At 52.8% G+C, this 26765-nt stretch overlaps 1 protein-coding gene across 1 annotated transcript; it reads left to right on the forward strand.

Moving 5' to 3' along the window:
- On the forward strand, positions 1-25642 carry Grhl1 (grainyhead-like transcription factor 1; the record flags this gene model as incomplete). Its single annotated transcript, XM_005404405.2, is given in 15 exon segments — positions 1-187; positions 2214-2284; positions 5123-5513; positions 6630-6706; positions 8200-8356; positions 8700-8811; positions 9789-9883; positions 18787-18945; positions 19486-19537; positions 21259-21398; positions 21978-22015; positions 22701-22792; positions 23025-23110; positions 23641-23705; positions 24199-25642. Coding segments are annotated over 15 exon segments (1837 nt in total), but the record flags the coding sequence as incomplete, so codon positions are not given.
- Between the last annotated feature and the right edge of the window lie 1123 nt (positions 25643-26765).

Genomic DNA, 26765 nt, shown 5'->3' on the forward strand with positions numbered 1-26765 from the left:
CAAAAGGCCAGTGCTGGTCCTCCAGAATGAAGCGCTTTACCCGCAGCGGCGTTCCTACACCAGCGAGGATGAAGCTTGGAAGTCGTTCCTGGAAAACCCGCTCACTGCAGCCACCAAAGCCATGATGAGCATCAATGGGGACGAGGACAGTGCAGCGGCGCTGGGGCTGCTCTATGACTACTACAAGGTGCGCCCGCTGCAGCTTGGCTCCTGTGACCCATAAAACAGCCACGGCTGTCGGGCGTACGCTGGTTTTTGTAGCAACTATAAATAGTTTAATAAGTACTTTGACTCACTGGCTTCAAAGCTGAACTTGTGCGATCAGAGAATCAAAGGGTTGCCTCGCAGACGGGTGACGCAGCCAGCTGTCCCGGCCATCAAAGAAGATGGCAGCTGGGGCTGGGGATTTAGCTCAGCAGCATAGTGCCTGCCTGGCAAGCGCAAGGTCATGAGTTCGATTCCCGGTACTGGAAAAAAACCAAAAAAAAAAAAAAAAGAAGAAGAAAATGGCTGCTGTCTCACCAGCTTGCATCTCTTACCACGGTGTTCTCAGTGCCAAAGAGGAGGCCAGCTAATGCCCTTGCTGTGACCTTTGTCCTGTGTGGCCTAGAAGGGCCATTTCTGTGACTGTTGTCACAAGCTCTTTGATTTGATCTGATTGAGGAGCCAGAAAAAAAATTCTTAAATCTGAGACCTTCTAGTTTTAAGATCAGGATGTATCTTGTTGCCTGCTTTTAGAGATTTGCATTAGTCCTTTTTTTTTTTTTTTTTTTTTTTTTTTTGAGTGGCAGAGGTTTGAGAGATCTCAGTATGTAACTTGGGCTGGTCTCCAGCTTTTGGAGATCTTCCTGCCTCAGCTTCCTCGCTACTGGAATGACAGACGTACGCCACCATGCCTGGCTTTGCATTTGTCTAAACTAAACAGAAGCAGCAGTCTGCATGGATTTGCACAGGGCCTTCATTTGCTGGAGGAGGCACCCTGGACGGTCTCATGCCTTCCTTGTCCTAATAATAACAGAGCTGCCACTGGCCGGTGACTTGTGTCATGCTGGCTGTGTTGCTGCTCACGCTCAGGTCGCACAACTAGGCCCTGTGCAGGTAGGGACTCCCCTGGCCTTGTTCCAGCCATAGACTGTCCTCTGGGCAGTAAGAGTTTAGGTTACCCTGGGTGTGGTAGTGTACGCCTGTCATCCCACCACTTGGGAGGCTGAGGCAGGAGGATCCCTGTGAGTCTGAAGCCAGCCTGGGCAAATAGTGAAACCCTGTCACCAAAAACAGTTTAGGTTCCAATTTAAAAGACCAGGGGAGTGCACCCACTGGGTATGACTGACATACCGTCACTGGGCTGTTGTTACTGCGTTTTGTTGGTCATTTTTTTGAGACAGAGTTTCATTGTGTAGCTCAGGCTGGCTTTGAACTCATTGTGTAGCCCAGGCTGGCCATCGAACATGATGATCCTCCTGCCTCAGCCTCCCAAGTGCTGGGATTACAGGAGTGTGCCACCACACCCATTTAAGGGTGGCAGTTTTATAGTAAAACTTGTTAGGCTTCTTATGATAAGTGTAAGTTATTTTGTTTTGTTTTTATAGTGAAATATGTAAGAACATAGGTTTAAGCCCAACCTGGGCAACTTAGCCAGGTTTATGGAAACCCTATCTCAAAAGAAAAACTGAAAAAGGACTGGGGACACAGTGAATACATGCCAGGGCCCTGGGTTTCATCCCCAGTACTGCAAAAAAAGACACAGAACAAACAGTTACGATTGGGTCATGGGCACCCAAAGCCCAAAGCCCGCGTGCGCGCGCTCCTGCTGTGATACCAGGCCAGGCTCTGGAGGACCTGACGGTCCGGCTGTGTCTCTGTCCTGCGCCTGCCCTGAGCAAGCAGAAGCATAGCGGGGTGGTGGGAAGCCGGAAGCTTCTCCTGTGTCAGGCTGTGCGGCCGGGTGGGTGGGAGCCCTCCCTCCAGGAGCTGACCGCCACAGTTGGTTTGCGCTGCCCTGGGTTTGTCTGAGCATCGACCGCCCTGGGACCAGTGTAAACTCCTTGAGGACTCGCAGCCTTGCGTGTTGTGTCCCAGTTGTGTCCCCAGAGCCCGTCCCTCCACTGTACTCCTGGGTGATCTGGGGAGCAGTGGTGAGTGACCACATTTGGGGGTGTGGCCCATCCTCCTCGGGGGGAGGACTGAACCCTTCCCTTGCGTTCTCTTTTAAGGTTCCTCGAGAGAGGAGGTCATCAACAGCGAAGCCCGAGATTGAGCACCCTGAGCCGGATCACAGCAAAAGGTAATGTTGGGTCACAACACAGAACAGCACACGCAAGAGGTGCTGCATTTCCCTGCACATAAATCTGTAATTTAAAGCCAGGTGCGGTGGCGTACACCGTGATTCCAGCAGTCAGGAGGCTGAGGCAGGAGGGTTGCTTCGCAAGAGAGTTTGAGGCCAGCCTGAACTACATAGTGAAACCCTGTTGCAAAATACAAAACAAAACAAAACACAAAATGGAAATTGTTCTGCATGAGCAAGCTCTAGTGGAAGAGGTGGGTCGCCTGGACTCCTGATCTCTAAATCAGTGTTTCGATACTGCTTTACCTCAGTTGCTCCAAGAAATGACTTTTCCTGAGGCTGAGTTGCCTTTTTTAGAAAAAGCCTTAACTTTCTGCTTCCCCAGAGGGACGTCTGGGAGATAACTTCAGTGAAATGTTTATTTGTTTTGAGGTGCTTCAAGGCTGTTGGCAATTGGGGGTGTCTTTTTTAAAAAGTAAATACCAGTCACTCATATAATTGAATAAAACTCAGGACAATAAATTCAAGAGGGGCCTTCAAACTCCTCTCGTTTGTTTTTTTGAGACAGGGTCTTGCTATGCAGTTCAGGCTGGCCTCAAACTCATGATGATCCTCCTGCCTCAACCTCCTGAGTGCTGGGATTATGGCACGCAGCACCACATCTGGCTGGCCATCAAAAACTTTTCTTTCTTTTTTGTCTCTCTTTGTGGTATTGGGGGTTGAACTCAGGGCCTCATGCATGCAAGCACTCTACCACTGAACTACATCCTCAGCCCTGAAAAACTTAAAAATCATTTTATTTTATGTGTGTATTTTGTTTTTGTTTTGCCTTTGAGTCAGGGTCTCACTATGTATTTCAGGCTGGCCTTGAACTCAGGATAATCCTCCTGCTTCAGCCTCCCAAGAGTTGGGATGACAGGTGTGCATCACCATACCCAGTTGAAAATTTCTTTTTATTTTTATTTATTTATTTTTTTTTTTGGTTTTTCTCCGGTACCGGGAACCGAACTCACGACCTTGCGCTTGCCAGGCAGGCGCTTTGCCGCTGAGCTAAATCCCCAGCCCCGAAAATTTCTTTTAAAAAAACACTTTTACAAGGGCCTGTGTTTCTAGGTAATAAAGCATAATTAAAGAGCAAGTGATCACTTAGAACCTCTGTCCTGATGACTACTTGTCTGTTGTTTTGTTTTGCACACTCCTGTGTGTGGTTCTGCCTCCATCACAGATAGGATTTGGTGCTTTCCTCTGCTTTTTGTTCATTGCATAAATATTTTCCATGTTGCTCTTTGGATCTTCATAGCTATCTTTTGGGGAAGGCTTATTTGCCGCTGTTAGCCCTTCCCTTTCTTTACCGTCGTCTTCTGATTTGCAGGGCACCAGCCCCACGAGTTGCAGCCCACCCAGGCTGTTCCTCCTCTTCTGTGACTCTCGGAATCACTTTATTTTCTTTTTGCTGGACTCTTCTAACCGCCCCACAGACAGCTTTGTTATTGCAGTCTATCTAGTTTTTCACTACAGGAACAAGCCTTAATAAAAAAACTTTCTAGAGAGTTTTTTTCCTTTTCTTTCTTTTCCCCTTTCTTTCTCCTTCCTTCCTCCCTTTCTTTTTTCTTCCATACAGGGATTGAACCCAGCCACATCCCCAGCCCTTTTTAATTTGGAAACAGAGTCTCACAAAGTCACTAAACTGCCCAGCTGGGCTCAAACTTGTGGTCCTGCTGCCTCAGTCTCCCAGCGTGCTGGGATGACAGGTGTGTGCCAGCATGCCTGGCTTTTTTTCTTTCTTTAGGCTGAATTCCTGGGCATGAATTTATGGTTCAGGATATGAATAATTGTATTGAAACATACAAGATTACCAACCACTTTTTCCCTTGAAGTTTTCAGCTTGTAAGATTTCAGGGGGAGCCAGGCGTGGTGGCATATACCTGTCGTCCCAGCACTGGGGAGGGAGGCTGAGGCAGGAGGATCACTGGGAGTTCAAGGCCAGCCTGGGCTACATAGCAAGACCCTATCTTTAAAAAAAAAAAATTTCAAGGGGAATTTCAAACCGCATTTCATATTACCCACTAGGAATCATAATTTATATTGCCCAGAACAGTGATTGAACCCAAATTAATTTGACATGAAATGTGTGTAGTCCAGTGTGTCCCGAGGTTTTCTTTTGGTGAAAGAGGAAACCAGACCGCATGGGGCCTAGGAAGGTGGAACCCAGGTCGCCCTGGCTCGAGCGTCTAGAGCACCCACATGCAGGGCTCCACTCCCTCAGGTTAGCGTCCCTGCCACGTCCGCCCTCTGGGGGGGTGGCCCCTGCTGCGCCCTGTGTCCTGGTGAACGCTGGCCACAGAAGGGTGAAATAACTCACTCAAGGTGAAAATTCGAGCCATGGGAGTCTGACTTAAAGCATTTTATTTATTGATTCGTTTATTTCGGTATTTTTGAAACAGGATCTCACTCTGTAGCCCAAGCTCACCTTGATCTCACAGTGATCCTCCTGCCTCAGTCTCCCAAGTGCTGAAGTTACAGGCGTGTACCACCACACTTGGCCCAGGCTTAGAGTAAAATATTTTAGGGTTATGGGAAAAAATAAAGCTTATGAGAGGAAAGCTGTGAATGCTTGGTATTTCCACTGAAAGTTTCTTTTGTGCTTTGGAATATCCTTGCCATGTGGCCGTAAAGTCCTTCTCCATCTCGATGTACATTGTTCACTTGGTCTGCATAGCCCTGGCTGGGGGTGTGGCTTGCGTGAAACCCTGGTCCGATCTCCAGCACCACAAGAATAGAAAAAACCGTCGTCAGAGTGCGGAGTGTGCAGTGTCGTTTTCTGTTCCTTTCTCACAGAAACACCATTCCCGGCGTGCCCGAGCAGTCCCTCATCACCGCCGGAGAGAACAGAGTGCAGGTCCTGAAGAACGTGCCCTTTAACATCGTCCTGCCCCACGGCAACCAGCTGGGCATCGAGAAGCGCAGCCACCTGACGGCGCCCGACACCACCGTCACCGTCTCCATAGCAACCATGCCCACCCACTCCATCAAGACAGAAATCCAGCCGCACGGCTTCGCAGTAGGGCTTCCCCCGGCCGTGTATCACCCCGAGCCCGCCGAGCGGGTGGTTGTCTTCGATCGGAACCTCAACGCCGAGCAGTTTGGCTCCGGGGCTCAGCCCCCCAATGCACAGCGGCGCACCCCGGACTCCACCTTCTCCGAGCCCTTCAAGGAGGGCGTGCAGGAGGTACAGGAAACCCCGTGTCTCCGAGGCTGCCCTGTTTGTCTGAGTATTGGGTTCCACCTTGTCCTTGTTACGTAAGCTTGAAACTCAGCCCAAAATGGATGGATTAGGAAGAAAAGAGTTTGTTTTTCTTAGGAGAAAAGGCCCTTGTGGTATAACTTGTAAGCTAAACCTATAAATCCAGAAATTATTATCAGGGGCACATGGCTAATCTTACCAGCCACTGAGTTAACAATTCTGATTTCAGCGAAGTGATTCGCTCCAGAAGAAAAGGGCCCCGTGCAGTCTCCCTGGTCTGTTTGCAGTTGGTGTCCCGGCTCCAGGAGCTTCCTGTAACTGGCCTTAGTGTGGGCGCCTTACCACATGTCCACCTGGTCGGTGGGACAGTAAGGGACAGGGAGGGCACAGGTGCGCCCTGTGACATTTACAGATTCACTGCGGTGCTTCTGAGGGTTTCCAATCTCGCACCTCTCGTGCAGGTAAACGTGAGGGGCTCGTGGTGTCTGAAGCCATCTTTAGGGCCCCGCGTAGGAAATGGCTTCTGTCTGTGCACGTGGAGTGAGAAGTAGACTCTGTCATTTCCTGAGGAGGCGCATCGTGCGTGCCAGCCGGGTGTGACCCCGACGCCTGGGCGTCAGGACGGTTTTTTTGCAGATCCCAGAGCTGGAAGGGAATGGGGATGGGTAGGAGAGATGGAGAAGGACTCATAGACCCCGAGCGTCACCTCGATGCACGGGCATGATTGTCTTAGTTTTCTTGTGGGGTGTATAAAAGCAGACACTTTATTTTTGTAATTACTTTTTCACAGACAGGGTCTCACTGTGCAGTCCAGGCTGACCTTGAGCTCACTACGTAGCCCAGGCTGGGCTTGAACTCATGGCCATCCTCCTGCCTCAGGCTCCTGAGCTCTGGGATCACAGGGGTGCACCACCACGCCCAGCTTACAATTTTCCAATTTATTTTAAACTTAAATCGTATAGATGTAAAAGTCTGATTTAGAGATGAACATCAAAAGGGTAGCGAGTCACCACAAGCCACACGGTCTTTGCCGTGGCAGGGCCTGGCTGGGAGTGACCTGCTGACGTGGAATGGTTGTGGCTTATCACGTTGATGTTTCAGGTTTTCTTCCCCTCGGATCTCAGCCTGCGGATGCCTGGCATGAACTCAGAGGACTATGTGTTTGACAGTGTTTCTGGGTAATCGCTGCCTCTTCGTTGGACGTTTCGTTTTTCAGTGCTTCTGATCTGTTCTCTTCTTGTCGCTCACCAATGAGAGGTGGCTTGGGGTGGCGCTTTCCCTCTCCTGACTGCTGGCTGGCTGGGGCCCGGGCAGCGGCCTTTCCTGCCGCGCGTTTGATCGTGGTCTCTCCAGAGTCTCGTTTTCCTCCTCTTCTGGTGGTGGTGCCTGTCCTTCCTCGGCCTCCCGCGGGTGTGGACGGATAGAATCTGCCGGGAGAGACGGGGATGAAAGCAGACCTCGAGGCCCCTCCTGTGCCAAGAGCAGTAGGTGAGGGTTTCGGCATAGCGGGCGTAGACAAGGCCCTTATTTTTTTTAGCCTTGCTAGTGATATAATAAATGAAAGCTATTTTTTTCCTGATCTGAAAGCTTCATTTTTGTTTCTCAAAATTGTGTCCCTTGCTGCAAAAAAGGGAGTATTGTCCAGTTACCGGGATCACATGTGAAGAATTTCAGGTTTTGAGGAGCGTGGGATATTAGTTTATCATGTCATGTGTGTGTGCTTTGACATATGTTAGGTTTGCAGTAGAGAGAAGTTTTTAAAGCCTAGGATTTTCCGGGAGTTGAGACTTCCCTTAGCGCCTCGATGCCTTTAGCGTTTGGGACGGGCCAGCAGCCCTTCTCCCTGAGGGGTCAGATGTGAATATGTGGGGCTCCGCAGGCCCGGCAGCCTCCGGAGGCCGTCGTGACCACCTGCTCGGCCATGGGCCATCGTAGTGCACAGCCCGCTGCGGAGGATGCTTAGCATGCGGTGCAGCTGTGTTCTGATCAAACATTATTTACCAATATGCTTTGTGACCTCATGGTCCTGTGCTACTCATACGGACCAATCAGAAGAACTTTATTTGCAAAGATGGATGTGATTTGCTGACCTCTGGCCTAGGGAAGTTATACAGGGTGTTACCGAATGGTGGCGTAAGGAGAGGAAATGCGGAGAACTGCAGCCTGCCCATCTGGAGGAGTTCAGCTTTTTTGTTTTTTTGAGACAGGATGTTGCTGTGTAGTTCAGTCTGGCCTACAACTCACCATATAGCCCAAGCTAGCTTCAAACTTCCAGCAATCCTCCTGCCTCAGCCTCCCCAGTGCTGGAACTGTAGTGTGTCCCTGACGCCCAACTTGCCAGGTTCAATGCACGGCTTCCAGCTGCCTTTCTGTCCCTTTTGCCGGATAAACCCCGGGCTGGCAGTGTGTCCCCTAAGGGTCCCTTGCTGACACCTTCACGGCCTCAGCCTCCAAATGTACAGCTGTGGACATCACAGCTTAGAAGTTCTTGGCCCCATGGGGGAGACTCAAGGTCCTGGGTGCTGAGAGCTTGCACAGGGTCTTCCTCCCGAGAAGGCAGTACCTGCCATCTACAGTCCGAGGGGTCGGGGGCTGTCGCGCTCGGACGACACGCGGAGGCACTTCAGGGCTATACCCGAGGCTCAGCGTCTGCAACCTCTCTGCCCTTCAGGAACAGCTTCGAGTACACCCTCGAAGCTTCCAAATCGCTGCGGCAGAAGCCCGGGGACAGCACGATGACGTACCTGAACAAAGGCCAGTTCTACCCTGTCACCCTGAAGGAGGCGAGCAGCACCGAAGGCATCCACCACCCCATCAGCAAAGTTCGCGTAAGTCCTGCGCCTGCCGCTCTTCTCTGGGAAAGCCTGACAAGTGTCCCCAGGTGTCCCCAGGTCCTGCCAGGCGTGACGCTCACCCGTCATCCCATACTCAGGAGGCTGAGACAGGAGGATTGTCCCAAGTTCCAGGCTAGCCTGGGTCCGTGGTGAGTCCAGAGCCGGCCTGGACTATTAACAAGAGCCTGTGTAAAAACACCAGAAGGTGATGTCTCCAGGGCCTGGCGTTTCCGGGTCTGCAGTGCCCTGAGGGACGGCTCAAACGCACTTTGAAGGCTGCACTGACTCTACCAGGTGGGTGTGCAGTGCGGCTCACCCGGCGTCTGTGTGTCCGCAGAGTGTGATCATGGTGGTTTTTGCCGAGGACAAGAGCAGGGAGGACCAGCTGCGGCACTGGAAGTACTGGCACTCCCGGCAGCACACCGCGAAACAAAGGTGCATTGACATCGGTAAGAGCCGGCCGCGCTCCTGGGCCCCGACGCCCCTCTCCCCGCCCAGTTGTTTTTGGCAGCGGTCACTTCCTGCCGAAAGCGCCTGTGCTTCTCTGCCAGCCGCTGGTCTCCACAGCCCGTCCTGGGCTTCCTGGAAGCAGTGTTCCGCCCTGGCTTCCCTCACAAGGGCCTGTGGCCAGGCAGTGGCTCCCAGGTGCTGCTGGGCCGGCCGGAGCATAAGCAGCTGGCGCGGGAGCGTTGGGCTTGGTTGTTGTGTTCTTTTTGGCCACGCTGGAGTGGCCAAGGGCTTCACACGTGCTGGGCAAGCTCTGACACCTGGTCCCACCTGCACAGTTTTTGCGGGGTAGCATCTTTTTAAGAGATGCTGGCCGGGTGCAGTGGTGCACGCCTGGAATCCCAGCACTCGAGAGGCTGAAGCAGGAGGATACCTACAAGTCTGAGGCAAGTGTGCGCTACATAGTGAGTTCTAGGTTAGCCTGGACTACACAGGGAGACCCTATCTCAAAAAAATACAGTCTCCCAAATAACCTTTTTAGACCTACATTTCCTAATTTTTTCTATTCTTTTTTTTTTTTAAGACAGAACTTCATTATGTATTCCAGGCTGGCCTTGAACTCACTATGTATTCCAGGCTGGCCTTGAACTCACTATGTAGCCCAGGCTGGCCTTGAATTGGCGGAGATTCTCCTGCCTCAGCCTCTTGAGTGCTGGGTTTCTAGGCATGTGCTGCTACACTGGCCTTAAATTTCCTGATTTTGACTCCGTGAGATTGAACTGAATATATCTAAGCTTGCCTCTGTTACAGCGGTTCTCTGATTCTTTTTCTTCATTTTTTGGGACTTACTTCCACCCAGAGAAGCCTTCATTTAAATTTGCGGGGAGGAGAGGTGGTGGGGAGATGAGTGTCCACTGGGAGCCGCCCTGGCTTCTCGGGAGACCAGAACTCACAGTCTCCTCTTGTTGTCCCAATCTAGCTGACTACAAGGAGAGCTTCAACACCATCAGCAACATCGAGGAGATCGCCTACAACGCCATCTCCTTCACCTGGGATATCAACGACGAGGCCAAGGTAGGTGACGGAGCCCAGGGCTCACGCAGGGCACAAGCTCCCCGCCCCACGTGGGGCCGCCATCCCTCACCTGAGGAAGGTGCAGCAGGCAGAGCTGCTGGAGGTCGCAGTCGGGGACTGTGACAGGCAAGGCTCCCAGCTCTGGTCTGTGGATCAGGCTGCTGTGCCAGGTCAGAGTGGGGTGAATGGGCTTTAAGCCGGGAGTGGTGGCGCACCCCTATGATCCAGCACTCAGAAGGCTGAGGCGGGAGGATCACCACCAGTTAGTTCAAGGACAACCTGAATTGCATAGCAAGAAAACCAAAATAAAAATAAATCATGGGGCTTTAGTGGGGGTAGCCTGAAACCCTCAGTACAACGTGACTTAAGGGCTCTGTTCTACAGTGGTTCCCATATTTCTGGTGGATGTTGGTGGTCTGTTGCTTATCTTGGCTGGGAAGTTAGTTTCTTGCTTGAGTTATAAACCTTAAGAATTTGCAACAGCAGTGAGATTCAGTTACTTGTGTGAAATGAGGGCCTCTCAGAACCTGAAGATCTAAAAGAAATAGAACTGCAGGTGGCCCATGCCTGGACTCCCAGCACTCTGGAAGGCTGAGGCAGGAGGATCCCAAGTTCATGCCCAGCTGGGCAAGTTAGCAATGCAGTGAGACACGGACTCAAACTAACAAAGGGAGAAGGCTTGAAGATACAGCTCGGTACTAAGGCCCTACGTCCAATCCCCAGTACCAAAAAATAGAGGACAGAGAAGTCTGGAGAGGAAGTAAGTTCTTCAACCGCCCCCTAGGGCTTGCACTCCGGCCACGGTGGTGGAGTTGAGGCCTAGAGGAGATGGCGGCAGTGGCTGCCGGGTCCAGGCCCTGAAGTGGGCAGTGGGCAGAAGCCCTGTGGGCTAGGGAGCCCCAGAGGGGCAACCGGCATCAGAGCAGGACTCCAGGAGGAAGGGGCGGCGGCTCAGCGCGGCTCTGGGTTCCTTTGTTTCTCCTGGGGACCCATGAAAGCTTGAGGACACAGCAAGCCCAGGGATACAAAAGACCTGACCAGTGTATTTTCCCTGGCTGACATCAGAATCCTTGTGCTGCAAAGTGGATTATGTTCCAGCTACTGTCCACACCATCTGTAGTCCTGGCACTCAAGAAGCTGAGACAGGAGGGTTGCTGTGAGTTTGAGGCCAGCCTGGGCTACATAGCAAGACCTTGTCTCAAAAACTAAAATTTAAAAACCGTGAGCAGTGAAGAGCTCACCATGACACAGGTGCCAGACTCCCTGCCGCCTGGGGCATCGGAGGCGCACTGAGCTGGAGCTGGTTTTGCTTCTCATGGTGTGTGGTCCCCGCCTGGGCCCTTGTCCCGCAGGCCACTGTGGGGACCTACGTGCCCTTTGTGTCTCCAGGCTGAGACAGAAGAGCTCAGTCTTGGTCTGGGGCCAGCCATGGCACAACCCTGGCCTGCTGCGACAGAGCCAGTTGCGACCCTTGGGCTCTCCCCAAGGCAGCCCGTTACATGTCTTGCCTTCCACGTGGGGCCTGGCCAAGGGGAGCGACAGTGAGGGGTGGGACAGAGTCCCAGCCTCCTGTCCCCAGCAGGGAGACACTGTCAGAAAGGAGACACTGTGCTGTGATTTCTAATCCTGTCTGTCAGCTGTGAGCCGCGGCCCCAGAGCCAAAGGTTTCCGGTCCCAGAAAGGCTCGCATCCCCGAGGAAGGGGCGAGGGAAAAGTCGGGCCGTCCTGGCACTGTCCCTGTCTCCCAGGGCATCACAGCGCGGCCCTGAGTGTGAGGAGGAGACAGCGGCCGTAGGGCGTTGTGTGTGTGTGCTTGGGAGGGGGCAGTGTACGGCGCAGTAGCGCGTTGTTTTGTCAAAGCATAATATTTGGAATTCACTGTGAGAGTAGTTTTTAATTGGTTTGGGCTGAGCACAGCACCTGCGTTCATAGAGATTCCATTCTCCTGAGACACAGCCGGTGTGCCATCAAAGGGAGGTGTTGCCGCTGTGCGAAGCTGGGGACAGGTTTGGTTTGTTTTACAACCTGAAATTCCCAGTGCGAGTGGAGGGTGGAGGGAAGGGAGGAGTGAGTCAACACCTGGCTTGCGATTGCAGCTGGGCCAAGGCAGAGATTTGAAACCAAAGTGTACCGCCCTGGCCTAAATAGAGAAAGAAGCGAGGAAGCACTATTACTTTATTTATTTATTTTGGGGTTGTTTTTTTTTTTTTTGAGATGTCATTCAGGCTGGCCTTACCTCACTGTGTAGCTCGGCTGGCCTCAACCTTGTAGCCATCCTCCTGCCTCAGCCTTTGAAGTGCCGGGATGACAGGCATGTGCCGCCACACCCAGCAAGCTTCTCCTTTCACAGGCTGATTCTGTTGGACTTTGCCTTAGAAGCATCTCCCCCGGCCAAGGATGCTCTAGTTGGCAGGGAGCTCGGCAGCTGAAGAGAGCTGCAGTTGTGAGCAGGTTCCAAGCTCCTGCTGCTGTCCGCCGCCACTCGCGCCAGCACTTGAATCCACTTCATTCTCTTGGGGCAAATGATTCCCTTTCCTCGGTGCTGCCACTCCCAAGAAACAGCAGCCGCTCTGCGGGATGCTCTTTGGTACCCCGTTCCTTGGCCCTCCTTCCGGCTTCCTGGGAGCCTGGTCCAGGGTGAATCCCTAGCTCTCACTTCGGCCATTTCGCCCTGTGGTCACTAAAGCAGCAGGCTGTGACTCTGCCCCAAGCTCTTGGCACAGACGGAAGCTCCCTGAGGCAGGATTTCTGTCCTCCTTTATTTCTTTCTTTTCTAGTTGTGGTTTATCTGAGACAGGGTCTCACTGTGAAGCCCAGGCTGGCCTCGAACTCACAGCCATCCTCCTGCTTCAGCCTCCTGAATGCTCTACCATGCCTGTCTTCCCAAGCATTATTTCAAGGCACCATGGGGTCCTGGAGTCCGGGTTTTATGCCAGTGGCAGCTGTAACCTGTGCCCCCCAGAGCGACCCCGTAGTGCTGGCCTTCCCTGAGATCCTGCGCTCCGCTCAGCTGGCCGCTGGGGCTCCCTGCCCAGACAGGGTCGCATGTGCTGTGTGCCGGTGTTGCGCACGTCCAGCTCCGCAGGCTCCAGCGCATGTGCTCATCTGGGACACAGGTGCCACATCACCACCCACCAGGTGTCCTCGGGGTCACCGCCCCCGCGGGTGGGCTGGGCAGAGGTGCACAGGTCCTGCCAAGGTCTCCGCCCCCGTCTGTCTTTTATCTCCATGACTTTTCCCCTGGCTGCTGCGCCCTGCAGAAACCAAGAGCCTGCGTGGGCGGCGCTGAGGCCAGGCCAGCTGCTGACGGCCCTGGTTCCTATGGGCCACGCCCGAGAGCGTGGGAAGAGCCCGACCTGCTTCCCTCCCGTCTTCTCCCTTCCTCCACCCCGCTGCCGGTTCCTGCTCTGCTTTGTTTGGTGTTTTGAGACAGGGTCTCACTGTGCAGCCCAAGATGGGCTTGAACTCATGGCAGTGCCCCGCCTCAGCCTCCTGAGTGCTGGGTAACAGGCGTGCGCTGCCACACCGGCTACACAAGCGTCGTGGAGCTGTCCGGAGCCCTCTCTGGACCAGCGCGGAGGGGTTCAGTGAACGTTCACCCTGGGGTTTCTGCATCTGATGCAGCAGAGCTGTGCCACACGGGAGGGCATCGTGGGCGTTCATCTGAGTGTGACTAAGCCGAGTTCTAATGCGAGGGTGAACTAAAGCAAGAAAGAGCCCCCGTGGCCCCTGCACCTGTCAGACTGGCCACAGCTGCACCCCCAGAGCCTTGTGGTCGCCCCCAAGTCCTGTGACTTACTGGTGTGAACCAGAAGTCCGACACAGAGAGCTCAGTTTGCGATAGAGGACCTTTAGTTTCATGCCGCGTGACAGGGTGGCCTTCCGCTCCAGTAGCTGGGTGGCCTCTGCCCACATTCCCTGCACTGCGGCTTCTCCCCAGGTGCGAAGAGGCACCGGGAGGTGTGAGATACGCAGGTGCTGCGGGGCACCGCCGTCCTCATGCGCGCCTGCCTCCGTCTCTGTGCATTAGCTGCCGTGGGACCCTTTGACAGGGACGGGACAGTGACTGTGGCCCGCTCCCGAAGCTTCTCCCAGGGTTGCGTGAACCCAGCCCTCTCCATCTCCCCTGCTCCCGGCCTCGTGCCCGCTCCAGGCGGCCAGGCCCCCTTGGGCTTTTGAGCCATGTGTCCTTGCACAGGTGACAGCTGCTGGCGCGGGCACAGCCTGGCCTGTCGCTGCAGGATACCGCTCTTCCTGGAAGTTCAGGACCAGTCTGACTCGATTTTCACCCTCTCCAGGGAAACTGCGCATGGCTACCAGGGCGGAACTGGTTGGCACTGTCAGGGGCGGCTTCCTGACTCGGCCTTCATTCATTCAGGCTCTCGCTCGTTCACTCAGTCATTCAGTGGGACCTTGTCTGGCAGGGCTGGGGGCAGGGGGCGGGCAGGTGACTCAGACATGAAGCCTGGCTCTATTCACACTGCCTGCCAGCGGGGTTAGGAACATGTTCTTAGGGCTCCAGGGAAGGGCTTTTAGTTGAAGGAGTCCTAAGGAGGCTTTGTTTTTTTGGATTTTTGAGACAGAGTCTGCCTATGTAGTCCAGGTTTGGCCTTGAACTCACTTTGTAGCCCAGGCTGGGCTTGAACTCATGGTGATCCTCCTGCCTCAGCCTCCTGAGTGCTAAGATTATAGGTGTGCGCCACCACGCCTGGCCCCAGAAGACTTTATGGAACTGCAGAATTTTTCTTTTCTTTTGTTTAGGTTGTTATTCTTTTGAGACAGGGTCTCACTCTCTAGCCCAGGCTGGCCTTCCCCACACAGAGCAGCTCTTGTGAATTTGGGTAAGAAAGAGGCAACAGAACAGCCTGGTTGGAGGAGGGGCTTTGATATTGCAGGGCCTGGCCACTAGGTAGGGCAGGAAGAAAGAACAAGGTCGCACTGGAGCCTAGGAGGGTTACAGACCAGACCTCATCTGTAAATGCAACGGGAAGCTACAAGTGAAAGCTTAACCTATATTTAATCATCAAATAAAAGTTACTTCTTAGTGCATTTTCTTGGCCAGGAGTGGTGGTTCATACACAATAGCAGCTCTCAGGAGGCTGAAGCAGGAGGATCCCCATGAGGGGGAGGCCAGCCTGGCTCCAGAGCGAGTTCAAGGCCAGCAGACTACACAGAGACTCAAACTCCACCCCCAAAAATGATTTCCAGTTGCTGCCATTGTTCCTTGCTGGGAACTGGCCCTCTGGTGGCCGCCTCTGTGAGCGTCCTATTCCCTTGCTTCCCAGCTTGGGAGAAGCAGTAAACTGTGGACAGCATCGTACAGCTGCCACACTGCTTCCTGAAACATGGTTATACGCCAGTTCAGGGTCCGATTCTCCTGTTTTCTGTGCTTAGAATAAAATAATCTAAGCCAGGCATGGTGGTTCACACCTGTCACCCGAGCAGTCTGGGAGTCTGAGGCACAAGGGTCACAAGTTTGAGCCCAGCCTGGGCAACTTAGTGACTTAGTGAGACCTGTCTCAAAGTAAGAAGGGCTTCAGCTCAGTGTGAAGGCCCTGGGTTCAATCCCTACTGCCACCATAAAATAATAATAATAATAATAATAACCTGTATACAAGTCATTCCTCTGACAATGTACATCTCATTTGTTTTCCTGTTTTTGTTTTTTTTGTTTTGTTTGTCTTTTTGAGACAGGGTCTCTCTATGCAATTCAGGCTGGCCTTGAGCTCATTTTGTAGCCCAGGCTGGTCTCGAACTGGCAATGGTCCTCCTGCCTCAGCCTCCTGAGTGCTGGGATTACAGGCATGCACTGCTGTGCCTGGCTTGTTGTTTTCAAACTGAGGCTTGCAAACAAAATTAAATCTTCAGAAAGATTCTAAGTGCATGAATTGTTAAACAAGAATGAGGAACTGTCCCCAGAAAAATGTGCTGCACATTTAAAAAGAATCTTGCAGGGCATCTTTGGCCTGTTCAGCAGTTTATTTTGTGGTTAATATTTTTTTCCTTCCTCTAATAATTGTGGGTGGGAACATCAGGAGCTCATCTTTAGGGATTAGTGGCCTGGTTGTGGAATAACAGCCTACTTTCCCTCAAAGTACAGAGCAACAGAATACAAAAGCGGGAAGACAAGGTCTTTTAAAGTCACAAGTTGTAGCTGGTCATGGTGGCGCGTGCCTGTAATCCCAGCACTCAGGAGGCTGAGGCAGGAGGATCATTGCAAGTTCAAGGCCAGCCTGGGCTGCAAAGTGAGCCAAAGCCTCGCCTGAACTACATAGCGAGACCCTGTCTCAAAAAGACAAAAAATAGAAAGAAAGAAGGAAGGAAGGGAGCGGGGAGGGAGGAGGGAGGGAAGGAAGGAAGAAAAGAAAGTCCCATTGTATTTTGTTTGGGTTGTTACTGTTTGGAGACAGGGTCTCTCTCTCTAGCCCAGGCTGGCCTTGCACTTTTAGTGATCCTCCTGCCTCAGCCTCCTGAGTGTTGCGATTACCAGCTTGAGTCACCACACCCACTGAAGTCCCATGGGAGAGTCCTTGTGTCACTGAAGAAGCAGTTGTGTGTGCAGCCTCTTAGCTCCGCAGCGGGCGCTGAGTGTCGTGCCTGCGAGCACACCGGCGCCCCCGCACGGTCTGGTCACCACTTCCTGCCTGTTCCCAGGCCTCTGTGAGCAGTGCTGAGTGCGCTCCATCATGGCGTCAGTAGGGGCAAGAGTGGCTGAAGATAAGTTTGCCTGGCCTGTTGCCTCTCACTCAAGGACAGAACCAGTCTTGGGTCTGGTTCTGAGAAGAAGCCGTACGTGGTGGCGTGGGCCAGTAAACTCAGTGCTCAGGAGGCTGAAGCAGGAGGATTGCCACAAGTTTTAGGGCAGCCTGGGCCACATAGTGAGTTCAAGGCCAGCCTAGACTGCATAGCAAGACCCTGTCTCTGGGGGCTAGGGATATAGCTCAGTGGCATAAGCACCTGCCTGGCAAACGCAAGGTCCTGAGTTTGATCCCCGGTACCACAAAAAAAAAAAAAAAGACCCCCTTTCAAAAAAAAAAAAAAAAAAAATTCTTATTTGGTAGAGCTGTGCCTCTATAATTTTTTTTTTTAATTGAAAAGCCATGGAGGCTGTGTGTGGTAGCGCACGCCTATAATCCCAGCACTTGGGGGGCTGAGGCAGGAGGATTGTTGTGAGTTCAAGAGTAGCCTGGGCTACAAAGTGAGCTCAAGGCCAGCCTGAACTGCAGAGCAAGACCCTGTCTCAAAAAAAAAAAAAAAAAAAAAGCCATGGTAGGATGCATATAAATGTGTCTGAACTCTGTGTGGGGTACTGGGGATTGAGCCCAGGGCCTGTACACTGAGCTACATCCCTGGCCTTGAACTCACTATGTAGCCCATGCTGACCTTGAACTTCAGCAATCCTCCTGCCTCAGCCTCCCGAGTGCTGCAATTAGCAGCACAGCAGCTCCGTTTCAGTCTTTCCTGCTTGGAAACAGTACATAGAGGAAGGGTGAACCCACTCCACGTTTTCCATGCTGTCTGGGGTGTTGTCATGGCTTTAGGGTTTATCTCTCCCGGTTATTTTCTCCTTCAGTAGACATTCTGCATAGGGTTTTCTCGCTTTGTAACCTAAGCTTCTCTGTGCAGGGCTGAGTCCACCTGGCACTGCTAGTGGCGGCATGATAGGATCCTACGATTTCAAAAAGTGTTCGCCTTCACTTTAAAGTGTTGTTACAGTTCTGTCCATGAGGTGGCGGGCGTGCATAAGGAGAATTTAAATTCTAAACGCAGGCCTTCAGCCCTGGGACCAGAGGTGTAGACGGGTTAAAGTTCACATCACAACACAGCAGGAACTGGAGTGTGTCGAGCCCCTTGGGTTCACTGAGCAACAGCCCCAGTGTCAGGACAGCAGTGCTCACCTGTCAGGGGTGGGGATGGGATGGGAAGGGGCTCTCCCCAGTGTGGGCTGCGGCCACCCAGTGCCATTGGAACCTGGTCTTCGGAAGTTGTCCTGTGGGTCAGTGGCCGCTCGGGTGCCGTGAAAGACAACAGACACCGGACAACTTCAAGGCCTGTATTTTGTTTGCGGTTTTGACCCTAAGGATTGAATGCAGGGTCTTCACGCTGAGCTGCACCCCTGCCCTTGTTTATTTATTTATTTTATTTTTTATTTTTTTGGTTTATCTCCAGTACTGGGAATCGAACTCACGACCTTGCACTTGCCAGGCAGGCGCTGTGCTGCTGAGCTAAATCCCCAGCCCCTCCTTGTTTATTTTTTTTATCTTATGACGGGGGTCTTGCTAAGTCTCTAGATTGTCCAGGCTAGGCTCCAACTTGCAGTCCTCCTGCCTCAGCCTCCCAGAGCTGTGTGTGGTGACTGTGAGCCGATTTGCTGTTTCTGTCATGGATGGAGACCCGAGCATCGCAGACCATTTTCCACCAAATCCCCAGAGCTTCCTTCTGGGAGGGACATGGCCGTGTTTTGTGGTCACTAACTCAAGTCCCCAGCCTGGGACAGGCGCCGCCATTCCATCTTCCTGTTGACCAGGCGTGGAGAGCTCAGAACCCTGTGACGTTTACACAGTGGGTTTCCAGGTCTGTGCTGAGGGCCACTGCAGTGACACTGATGGTGACAGCAGCTGTGTCTGCCACCTGTCCCACCTGATGCTAAGGGCTGTCCTGGAAGGGAGCTGAACAGAGCTTGAGTGTCCTGTGTGCCTCCCTTCTGTGTATTCTTGAGGCAGGGTCTCACTGTATAGTGCAGGCTGTCCTTGAACTCACTTTGTATCCCAGGCTGGTCCAAAACTCTCAGTGGTCCTCCTTCCTCAGCCTCCCGAGTGCTGGGATGGCAGGCTATGCTCCCATCCCAGCCTGTAGCTTCCGTGGTCATTCTGGAGCAGGGCTCACGGCGCCTTCTCCTGCAGGTCTTCATCTCCGTGAACTGCCTGAGCACCGACTTCTCCTCACAGAAGGGCGTCAAGGGGCTGCCGCTCAACATCCAGATCGACACCTACAGCTACAACAACCGCAGCAACAAGCCGGTGCACCGCGCCTACTGCCAGATCAAGGTCTTCTGTGATAAGGTGAGGCCATGCGCCTGGCCGGCTGGAGGATAGCCGCTCGCTCTTGTCGCACGGAGCCATGGGTGAGCGGCGACACAGTCTGGTGGCCTGAGCCGCGGAGAGGAGACAGGCTTTGAGAGCAGGGAGTCGGCTGCAGAGGAAGGGATGGTCCATGGAACTCGGAGTCAAAACTACTGAGCTGTGCATGCCTGTCATCCCAGCGCTCTGGGAGGCTGAGGCAGGAGGAGCATAGTTCAAATCCACCCTGGGCAGCCTGGGTAGTGAGCCTATCCCAAAAATTAAAAAAAGAAAAAAGGGCTGGGGATATAGCTCAGTGCAAAGGCCCTGGGGTTCAATCCTTAGGACAAAAATAAAATCACTGTTGTTCCTGGTGACCGGTTTGGCAGGGTGAGAGGTAATTTCAGGATGAGCACTTATGAGGGGAGGACTGTGGCAAACCTGGGGACACCATGAGTGACAGCATCTTTTCCAGAAGGGAGATACTTCCAGGGGGGTTGGGGATTGGACCACAGAACCCTGACCTGTTCCCTTTGCCTGCAGGGAGCTGAGCGGAAAATCAGGGACGAGGAGAGAAAGCAAAGCAAGAGAAAAGGCAAGTGCACCCTGGGGACGGTAAGAGGCCTTGTCCCTGTGCTCACGGTGCGCCCTCTGGCGGCCGCTGTGCCTGGGGCCACGTGGCTTCCTGCAGCACTGCTCGGCACGATCCTGGGGACACATGTTCCTCACTGCAGCTGCTCAAGGTGGGGCCTCTGGATTTGTAGAAGTCACAGCAGTGCCCAGGGGAGTTCCGGAGGTCATAACTCCAAGGGACAGCCAGGCGCACACCTGTAATCCCAGCACTCAGGAGGCTGAGGCAGGAGGATCACTGTGAGTTTGAGACCAGCCTGGGCTACAAAGTAAACTCAAGGCCAACTAGAACTACATAGGGAAACTCTGTCTCAAAAAAGCCAAAAAAAAAAAAAAAAACAAAACCACCCTCCAAGGGATGGTCTTTGCTTATGACAGTCACACATTCCCCAGGGAAGCTGTTTTCTTAGTGTGACTGACACTCACAGTCATGAAACCTTGGCTGTAAACAGCCACGAGAACAGGAGTGCTGCTGAGCACAGCCTCCGGGGCGGCGGCGGCAGCAACCCTGTGTCGCAGGGCGACAGGGCCAGTGGCCCCGTGGTCCCCAAGGTAAACACTGGTCCTGCACACTCGTGAGTGCCACGCGTGATAGGTGTGAAGTTGGTGCAGACACTGCAGTCAGAGTGCGAGGGGTTCCACAGGGGCAGCTCTTATGTGGTGCAGGCAAAATACACAGTGAGGAGTGACATTTTTAAAACGTATTACCGCACCACACATTGCCTCAAATCTCCCTCGCAGTCCTCCCCTCACATCCAACACACTCGTCCCGTCGTCCTTGCCACGTCCTGCAGCAGCTCTGGAGTCCTCTCTCCTGAGGGTCCTTAGCTGCACTGTCCTGGCTGCGTTGAGGTCCTGAGTGTATTCTAAACGATTCCCATTTCTGATCATTTTGACTTTGGGGGGAAGTCAGAAGTCACACAGAGCCAGATCTGGTGACTAAGGTGGGTGAGGACGCAGCGTCATTTCCTGAGCTACCTTTCCATTGGTGCTCAGCAACAGCATTCACTGTAGTTTTGGTCATACCTGATAAAGACCCTCAGGAACGAGGACTCCAGAGCTGCTGCAGAAAGTGGCAAAGATAATGGGATGAGTGTGTTTGAAGTGAGGGGAAAATTCTGAGGAGGATTCATGGTAATGCGCCTTTTACTGTAACACTTCTAAACCTTTTTTTTTTTTTAAACATTCACTGTGTTTTTTTGATCCATCTCAGACTTCCAAATTCCAAACTCTTTCAATAATTTTTGGCCTTTTGGGCAAAAACTAAATAGGCTTAGCCAGGTGTGGGAGCTCATTCCCGTAATCCCAGCACTCAGGAGGCTGAGACAGGAGGATCGCTGTGAGTTTGAGGCCACCCTGGGCTACAAAGTGAGTTCAAGGCCAGCCTGAAGTGCATAGAGAAACCCTGTCTCAAAAAAGACCAAAAACAAAATACAAAAACCTAAACAGGCTTTCCCTGTGTCCCATACCTTCTGCGTGCCCGGGGGTTTGAAGCTGTCTCTTTCGTCCATCTGAATAAGACAGCCAGTGGATTTCACCAGAGAGGCCTCACATTGGCATACCGGAGCTGTGATTTTTCTTGGAGAAAAGAAAAATCCCCTCACGCGGTGCTTTCCTTCACCCGCGTCACTGGCACGGGTGCGGTGTGTAACGTGCACGTGCGGCTGCCTCCTTCTCCCCTTCCAGTGTCCGACGTGAAGGTGCCGCTGCTCCCGTCGCACAAGCGCATGGACATCACGGTCTTCAAGCCCTTTCTCGACCTCGACACGCAGCCGGTGCTCTTCATCCCCGACGTGCACTTCGCCAACCTGCAGCGGGGCGTGCATGTAGGTCTCGGCTGGGGCGAGAGGCCACAAAAATAAATCCCCGGCAGCCAGAGCAGCACACACCTGTCAGCCTGGTGCCCTGGGAGGCTGAGGCAGGAGAGTTGAAAGGTGGAGTCCAGCTTGGGCAACTTAGTGAGAGCTTGCTTTCAAATTAAAAATAAAGTTGGGCATGGTGGTATGCACCTGTAATCCCAGCACTTGGGAGGCTGAGGCAGGAGGATCGTTGTGAGTTCAAGGCCAGCCTGGGCTACAAAGTGAGCTCAAGGCCAGCCTGAACTGCATAGCGAGACCCTGTCTCAAAAAGACAAAAACTAAGGGCTGGGGATGCAGCTGAGTGTGAAGGTCCAGTGTTCAATCCCCAGTGCTGCCGCAAGTGTGGCGGGGGTAGAGTGGCCCAATCCAGAATTACTCCTACTGGGCTAAGGATATAGCTCAGTGGCACAGGGCCTTCCTGGCAAGCTCAAGGTCCTGAGTTTGATTCCCGGTACCAAAAAAAAAGTTCCTTACTCCTACTTAGGAATGCTTGTGGTCTGAGACATTTAGAACGTATATTTAAAAAGCAATCTGTTTTTGTCTTAGGTTCTTTCCATTGCCTCAGAAGAATTAGAGGGTGAAGGGTAAGTTTTATGTTTGGTTTGGTTTGGTTTTTTTGTTTTGTTTGGGTTTTTTTTTTTTTTTTTCTTTCGAATTTTTGAGACAAGGTCTGGCTATATAGTCAGCCTGGCCTAGAACTCACTGTGTAGCTCAGGCTGGCCTCATACTAGCCTCAAACTGGGCAATGGTTTGTTTTGTTTTATTACCTTTTTTTTTTTTGAGACAATCTCCACCTCACAGACAAATTAAGTGCAATGCAAACAACTTTTTTTGAGACAGGTTCTTGCTATGTAGCCCAGGCTGACCTTGAACTCATGGCAGTCCTCCTGCCTCAGCCTCCCAAGTGCTGGGATTACAGGCATGCTTCACCACCCCAACTCCAAAGACTAATTTTTTCCTGAGCCATTAAAGAATCAGCTGCCAACCTCTAGCCCCAGTTCCTGGGGTGGGTGTCACCATCAACGCCTTCTTATCCTCTGGCCCTCACCCCCATTCTGGTTTTCTACTTCACGATGTCTTTTCTGGAGCCCACTGTGGTGGTGCACGCCTGTCATCTCAGCACTGAGGAGGCTGAGACAGGAGGATCACCACAAGTTCCAGGCTGTAGAGAGACTGTCTCAAAAACAAAGCCCAGAGCCATGCACCGGAGTTCCTTGTCCACGGTTCACTGAGGTTGCAGTTGCTGACTGTTTGGGTCCTTGCCCACAGGTCCAGCCTGAAACGGGGCCCATATGGGACAGAAGATGAGTTCACCACCCCGCCCTCCGCCAAGCTGACCCGGCTAGAGGAACCAAAGAGAGGTACGGTGAGATGCCCGGCGCCGGGCAGGGTGAGCTGTTGGGAAGCCACACCAGGTCCTTAGTGCAGGTCGGGTCGGCTCTAGTTCTGGTTCCCATTCCGGTTCTGGTCCTGTCCCAGATGTGGCCACACGTCCTTCTGCCTTAGCTGGCCCCTGCGAGCTAGTCTGTACCTGGAGCCCATGGCTTAACTGCGTCTTCCCTTCTCTCCTGTCTCCTGTGCCCTCCGGACCAGTGCTGCTGTATGTGCGGAAGGAGGCGGAGGAGGTCTTCGATGCCCTGATGCTCAAAACCCCGTCCCTGAAGGGCTTGACCGAGGCTGTGAGTGGGACCCATGCTGCATTCCCCCGGGGTCTTGGTTGGTTGATCAGTCTTTGAGACAGGGTCTCACTGTGGCTTGAACTTCAGATCCTCCTGCCTCAGCCTACTGAGTGCTAGAGTGATAGGCGTGCATCACCACGCCTGGCTTCAGGCACCTTTTCTTTTTTTCTTTTTTTTTTTTTTTTGAGACAAGGTCTCGCTATGCAGTTCAGGCTCACTTTGAGCTCACTTTGTAGCCCAGGCTGGCCTCGAACTCGCAACGATCCTCCTGCCTCAGCCTCCCAAGTGCTGGGATTACAGGTGTGCGCCACCACGCCCAGTCAGGCACCTTTTCTTAAAGATTTCACAAAACCTTGATCACAGGGAGAGAAGAGCAGAAAAAGTGGGAATTGTGCCTGTCTCCGTGTGCATCTGGGAAGAGCACGTTGCGTGTGTGTGTGTGTGTGTGTGTGTGTGTGTGTGTGTGTGATCAGTGTTTGTTTGAAGCCACGAAGATGGCATTTTGTAATTATTTTCTCCTGCTCTCTTAGATCTCCGACAAGTACGACATCCCGCAAGATAAGATTGGGAAAATATTCAAGAAGTGCAAGAAAGGGTGAGTGGGCCCAGCATCTGCACGAGGCGCACACTGGCTGTGGATCCGGGTGCAGGCTGGACGCAGCTGTCAGGCCATAATGTTGCTGCCTGCTTTTTGTTTTATTAAATTATTTATATAAAATTGACCTACCTTTGCAGACTATCACTGTAGTTTTTTTTTTCCTTTTTGAGTTTTTGAGACTCAAAGGGTCTCACTGTGTAGTTCAGGATGCCCTTGAACTCACTCTGTAGCCCAGGCTGGCCTCAAACTCACAGGGATCCTCCTGCCTCAGCCTCCCAAGTACTGGGATCACAGGTGTATGCCACCACTCTGGCTCTTCGCCTTTCTTTAATCCTTACCAATCCAGATGATGGCACCCCTGTTAACCCAATTTATAAAGAGGTGGTGGCTGGGCCCAGGGCTGGGCGGCGGGGATGGCTTCCCATCTCTGCAAGCGGGTACAGCCGGCACTCTGCCTGGGTCTCACTGTGGAAACCATGCATCCTCCCAGCATCCTGGTGAACATGGACGACAACATCGTGAAGCACTACTCCAACGAGGACACCTTCCAGCTGCAGATGGAGGAGGCCGGGGGATCGTACAAGCTCACGCTCACGGAGATCTAGGGCCCAGCCCCGGCCCCGGCCCCGGGTTCACAGCCGGTGTCCTGCGCCGTCACTGCCGTCACCCGCTTTGAGACAGGTGACATGAGGGAGGGGATCCCTTCCGCCCTGAGACAAACGCCTTGAACGTGGGAGCGCACTTCGCAGAGGATGGAGGAGCGGACGTCCTCACCCGGCTCTGGCGGCCCTGTGTTGCCGCGGCGCCCAGGGTCAGGGTGCGAGGCTGTCGGCCCTGTCTACACCCGCAGGGACCACGCATGGGGGTGCAGGAGACCCCTGCGGGCTCTGAGGGTTGTGAGCCCAGCCCACCCCACGCCCATGCTCCCCACTTCATGTTTACTCCACGGGGCGCTGAGCTGGGCCTGGCCTGCAATCTTCTCGTGAACTCCGTGGGTCACAGCGTAGGCCGCCTTGCATGTAAAGTGCAATATCCACGTGAAGGTCTGTGTGTAAATGTGTACATAGAGGCTGATACAAATGTCTAATATATTCCCGCGGGGGCTGTGGAGCACAGCGAGCATGCGCAGCCGCCGCCCGCGCAGAGGCCGGGTTCCTGGGCTCACAGGCAGCTAAACCCCAGCATAGCAAGGCCCGGCTGATGACCAGCTCCGCTGGCCACACCACAGGCTGCTGTGTGGACGAGGGCACGACACCGATGCCGGTCTGTCCCAGTGCTGGGCACCAGGGGTCCTGGCCCATGCAGAGCAAGCAGCAGAAAGGATCGCGAACCCGGAATGGACCTCTTCCTCCTCTTCCTGATCTAACAGATGGTTCCCACCTATCATCTCAGCACTCAGGAGGCTGAGGCAGAAGGATCGCTTGGAGTTCAAGGCCAGCCTGGGCTATATAGTCCTAACCAGTTGGGACTACAGAGCAAGATTCTGTCTCGAAAGACCAAAATGAAAGAAATGGTTTTTGAAGTTTGATTATTTGTAAGGTTTACAATTGTAGAAAGCATTTGTGAATTTCTGAGACTCTTATCAGTGTGCCAGGGCCCACTGTTTTGTACATGTGTTTAAATATATAAAACAACCCTTCAAATGTAATTTTATAATAGAAACACTAAGAGAAATGGAATCACGGGTATCTGTAGCTTCAGGGAGCAGCTAGGATAGGTCGTTTGTCTCAGCAGCATTGACAGTTGCATGTTTGGGTTTAATATTCCAATGAAGTATGTGAACTAAATCACTGGCTTTCAGAGATATGGGACACGGGTCATATAACAATATTTTATATTTTGTTTTATGAATTGATTTTTGTCTTGTTTTTAATTGTATCATTGATGATGTATTTTAAACCAAAGGGATTAAATTTTATATGTCTATTTTGTAAGATGTCATTTCTCTTATCAGTTTGTGGTCAGTAAGGACAAAATTGAAATCTCAAAACATTAGCAGTGGCTGGGTGTGGTGATACACATCTGTAATCACAGCACTCAGGAGGCTGAGGCAGGAGGATTGTCCTGCATTCAAGGCCAGCCTGGGCTCCATGGCTTAAGGCCACCATGAACTGCATAGTGAGATCCTGTCTGAATATATATATTCACAATAAAATTCATCTGCTTGTATTAACTTTTTTTAAATTTTTTCACATGTATTAGATTGTTTCTGTCATGTTGTTTTCCTTGTAGGTGTCAAAAAGAGCCTAATTAGCTGGGCGTGGTGGTGCATGCCTGTAATCCCAGCACTCGGGAGGCTGAGGCAGGAGGATCGTTACGAGTTAGAGGCCAGCCTGGGCTACAAAGTGAGCTCAAGGCCAGCCTGAACTGCATAGCGAGACCCTGTCTCAAAAAGACAAAAAACAAACAAAAGAGCCTAATTACTAGTAGTAGCAGCAGTAGTGGTAGTAGTATTTTTGAGATAGCATTTCACTGTGTGGTCTAGGCTGGCCTTGAACTCATGGTGATCCTCCTGCCTCAGCCTCCCGAGTGCTGGGATTACAGTGTGTGCCACCACCCCCAGCTTCAAATAATTGTTAAGTAAAGCAGCTCCACACACCTTTTCACTACTTACCCAAATTTAGCTGGGGACAGGGCCAGACCTGAGTCTGCCTGCTCCTCTCTGCCCAGGGAGGCCCTCTCTAGCCAGCCCTGTGCTCTGGCTCAGCACCTCAGCCAGGTCCCCTCGCCGACCACCCAGCCTGCTGCAGTTCCCCGCGGCTGTCCCTGCAGCTGTCCTGCAGCCAGCGGCCAGGCAGGGCTAGCCTTGGTGTCTGGCCCAGCTGGCAGACAGCCATCGGCCCCAGAGTGGCAGACAGTGACCTTTCCCCCACTTCAGCTCCGCAGCGCAGACTCCAGCCTCCAAGGTTCACAGGAGTCACGTGGGGCTGACACCAGGGCAGTGGGGCTGGACTGGGGCTGGCAGAGGCAGAGGCCACCCTGAGAGACCCCAGAAGCTGCGTGGCACCTGTCCCTGCACTGCTGCTTTGCCCCTGCTGCCCGCCTTGCTCTGGGTGC

This window comes from Chinchilla lanigera, unplaced genomic scaffold, assembly GCF_000276665.1.
Source record: "Chinchilla lanigera isolate Chin_1 unplaced genomic scaffold, ChiLan1.0 scaffold00086, whole genome shotgun sequence".
Taxonomy (NCBI): domain Eukaryota; kingdom Metazoa; phylum Chordata; class Mammalia; order Rodentia; family Chinchillidae; genus Chinchilla; species Chinchilla lanigera.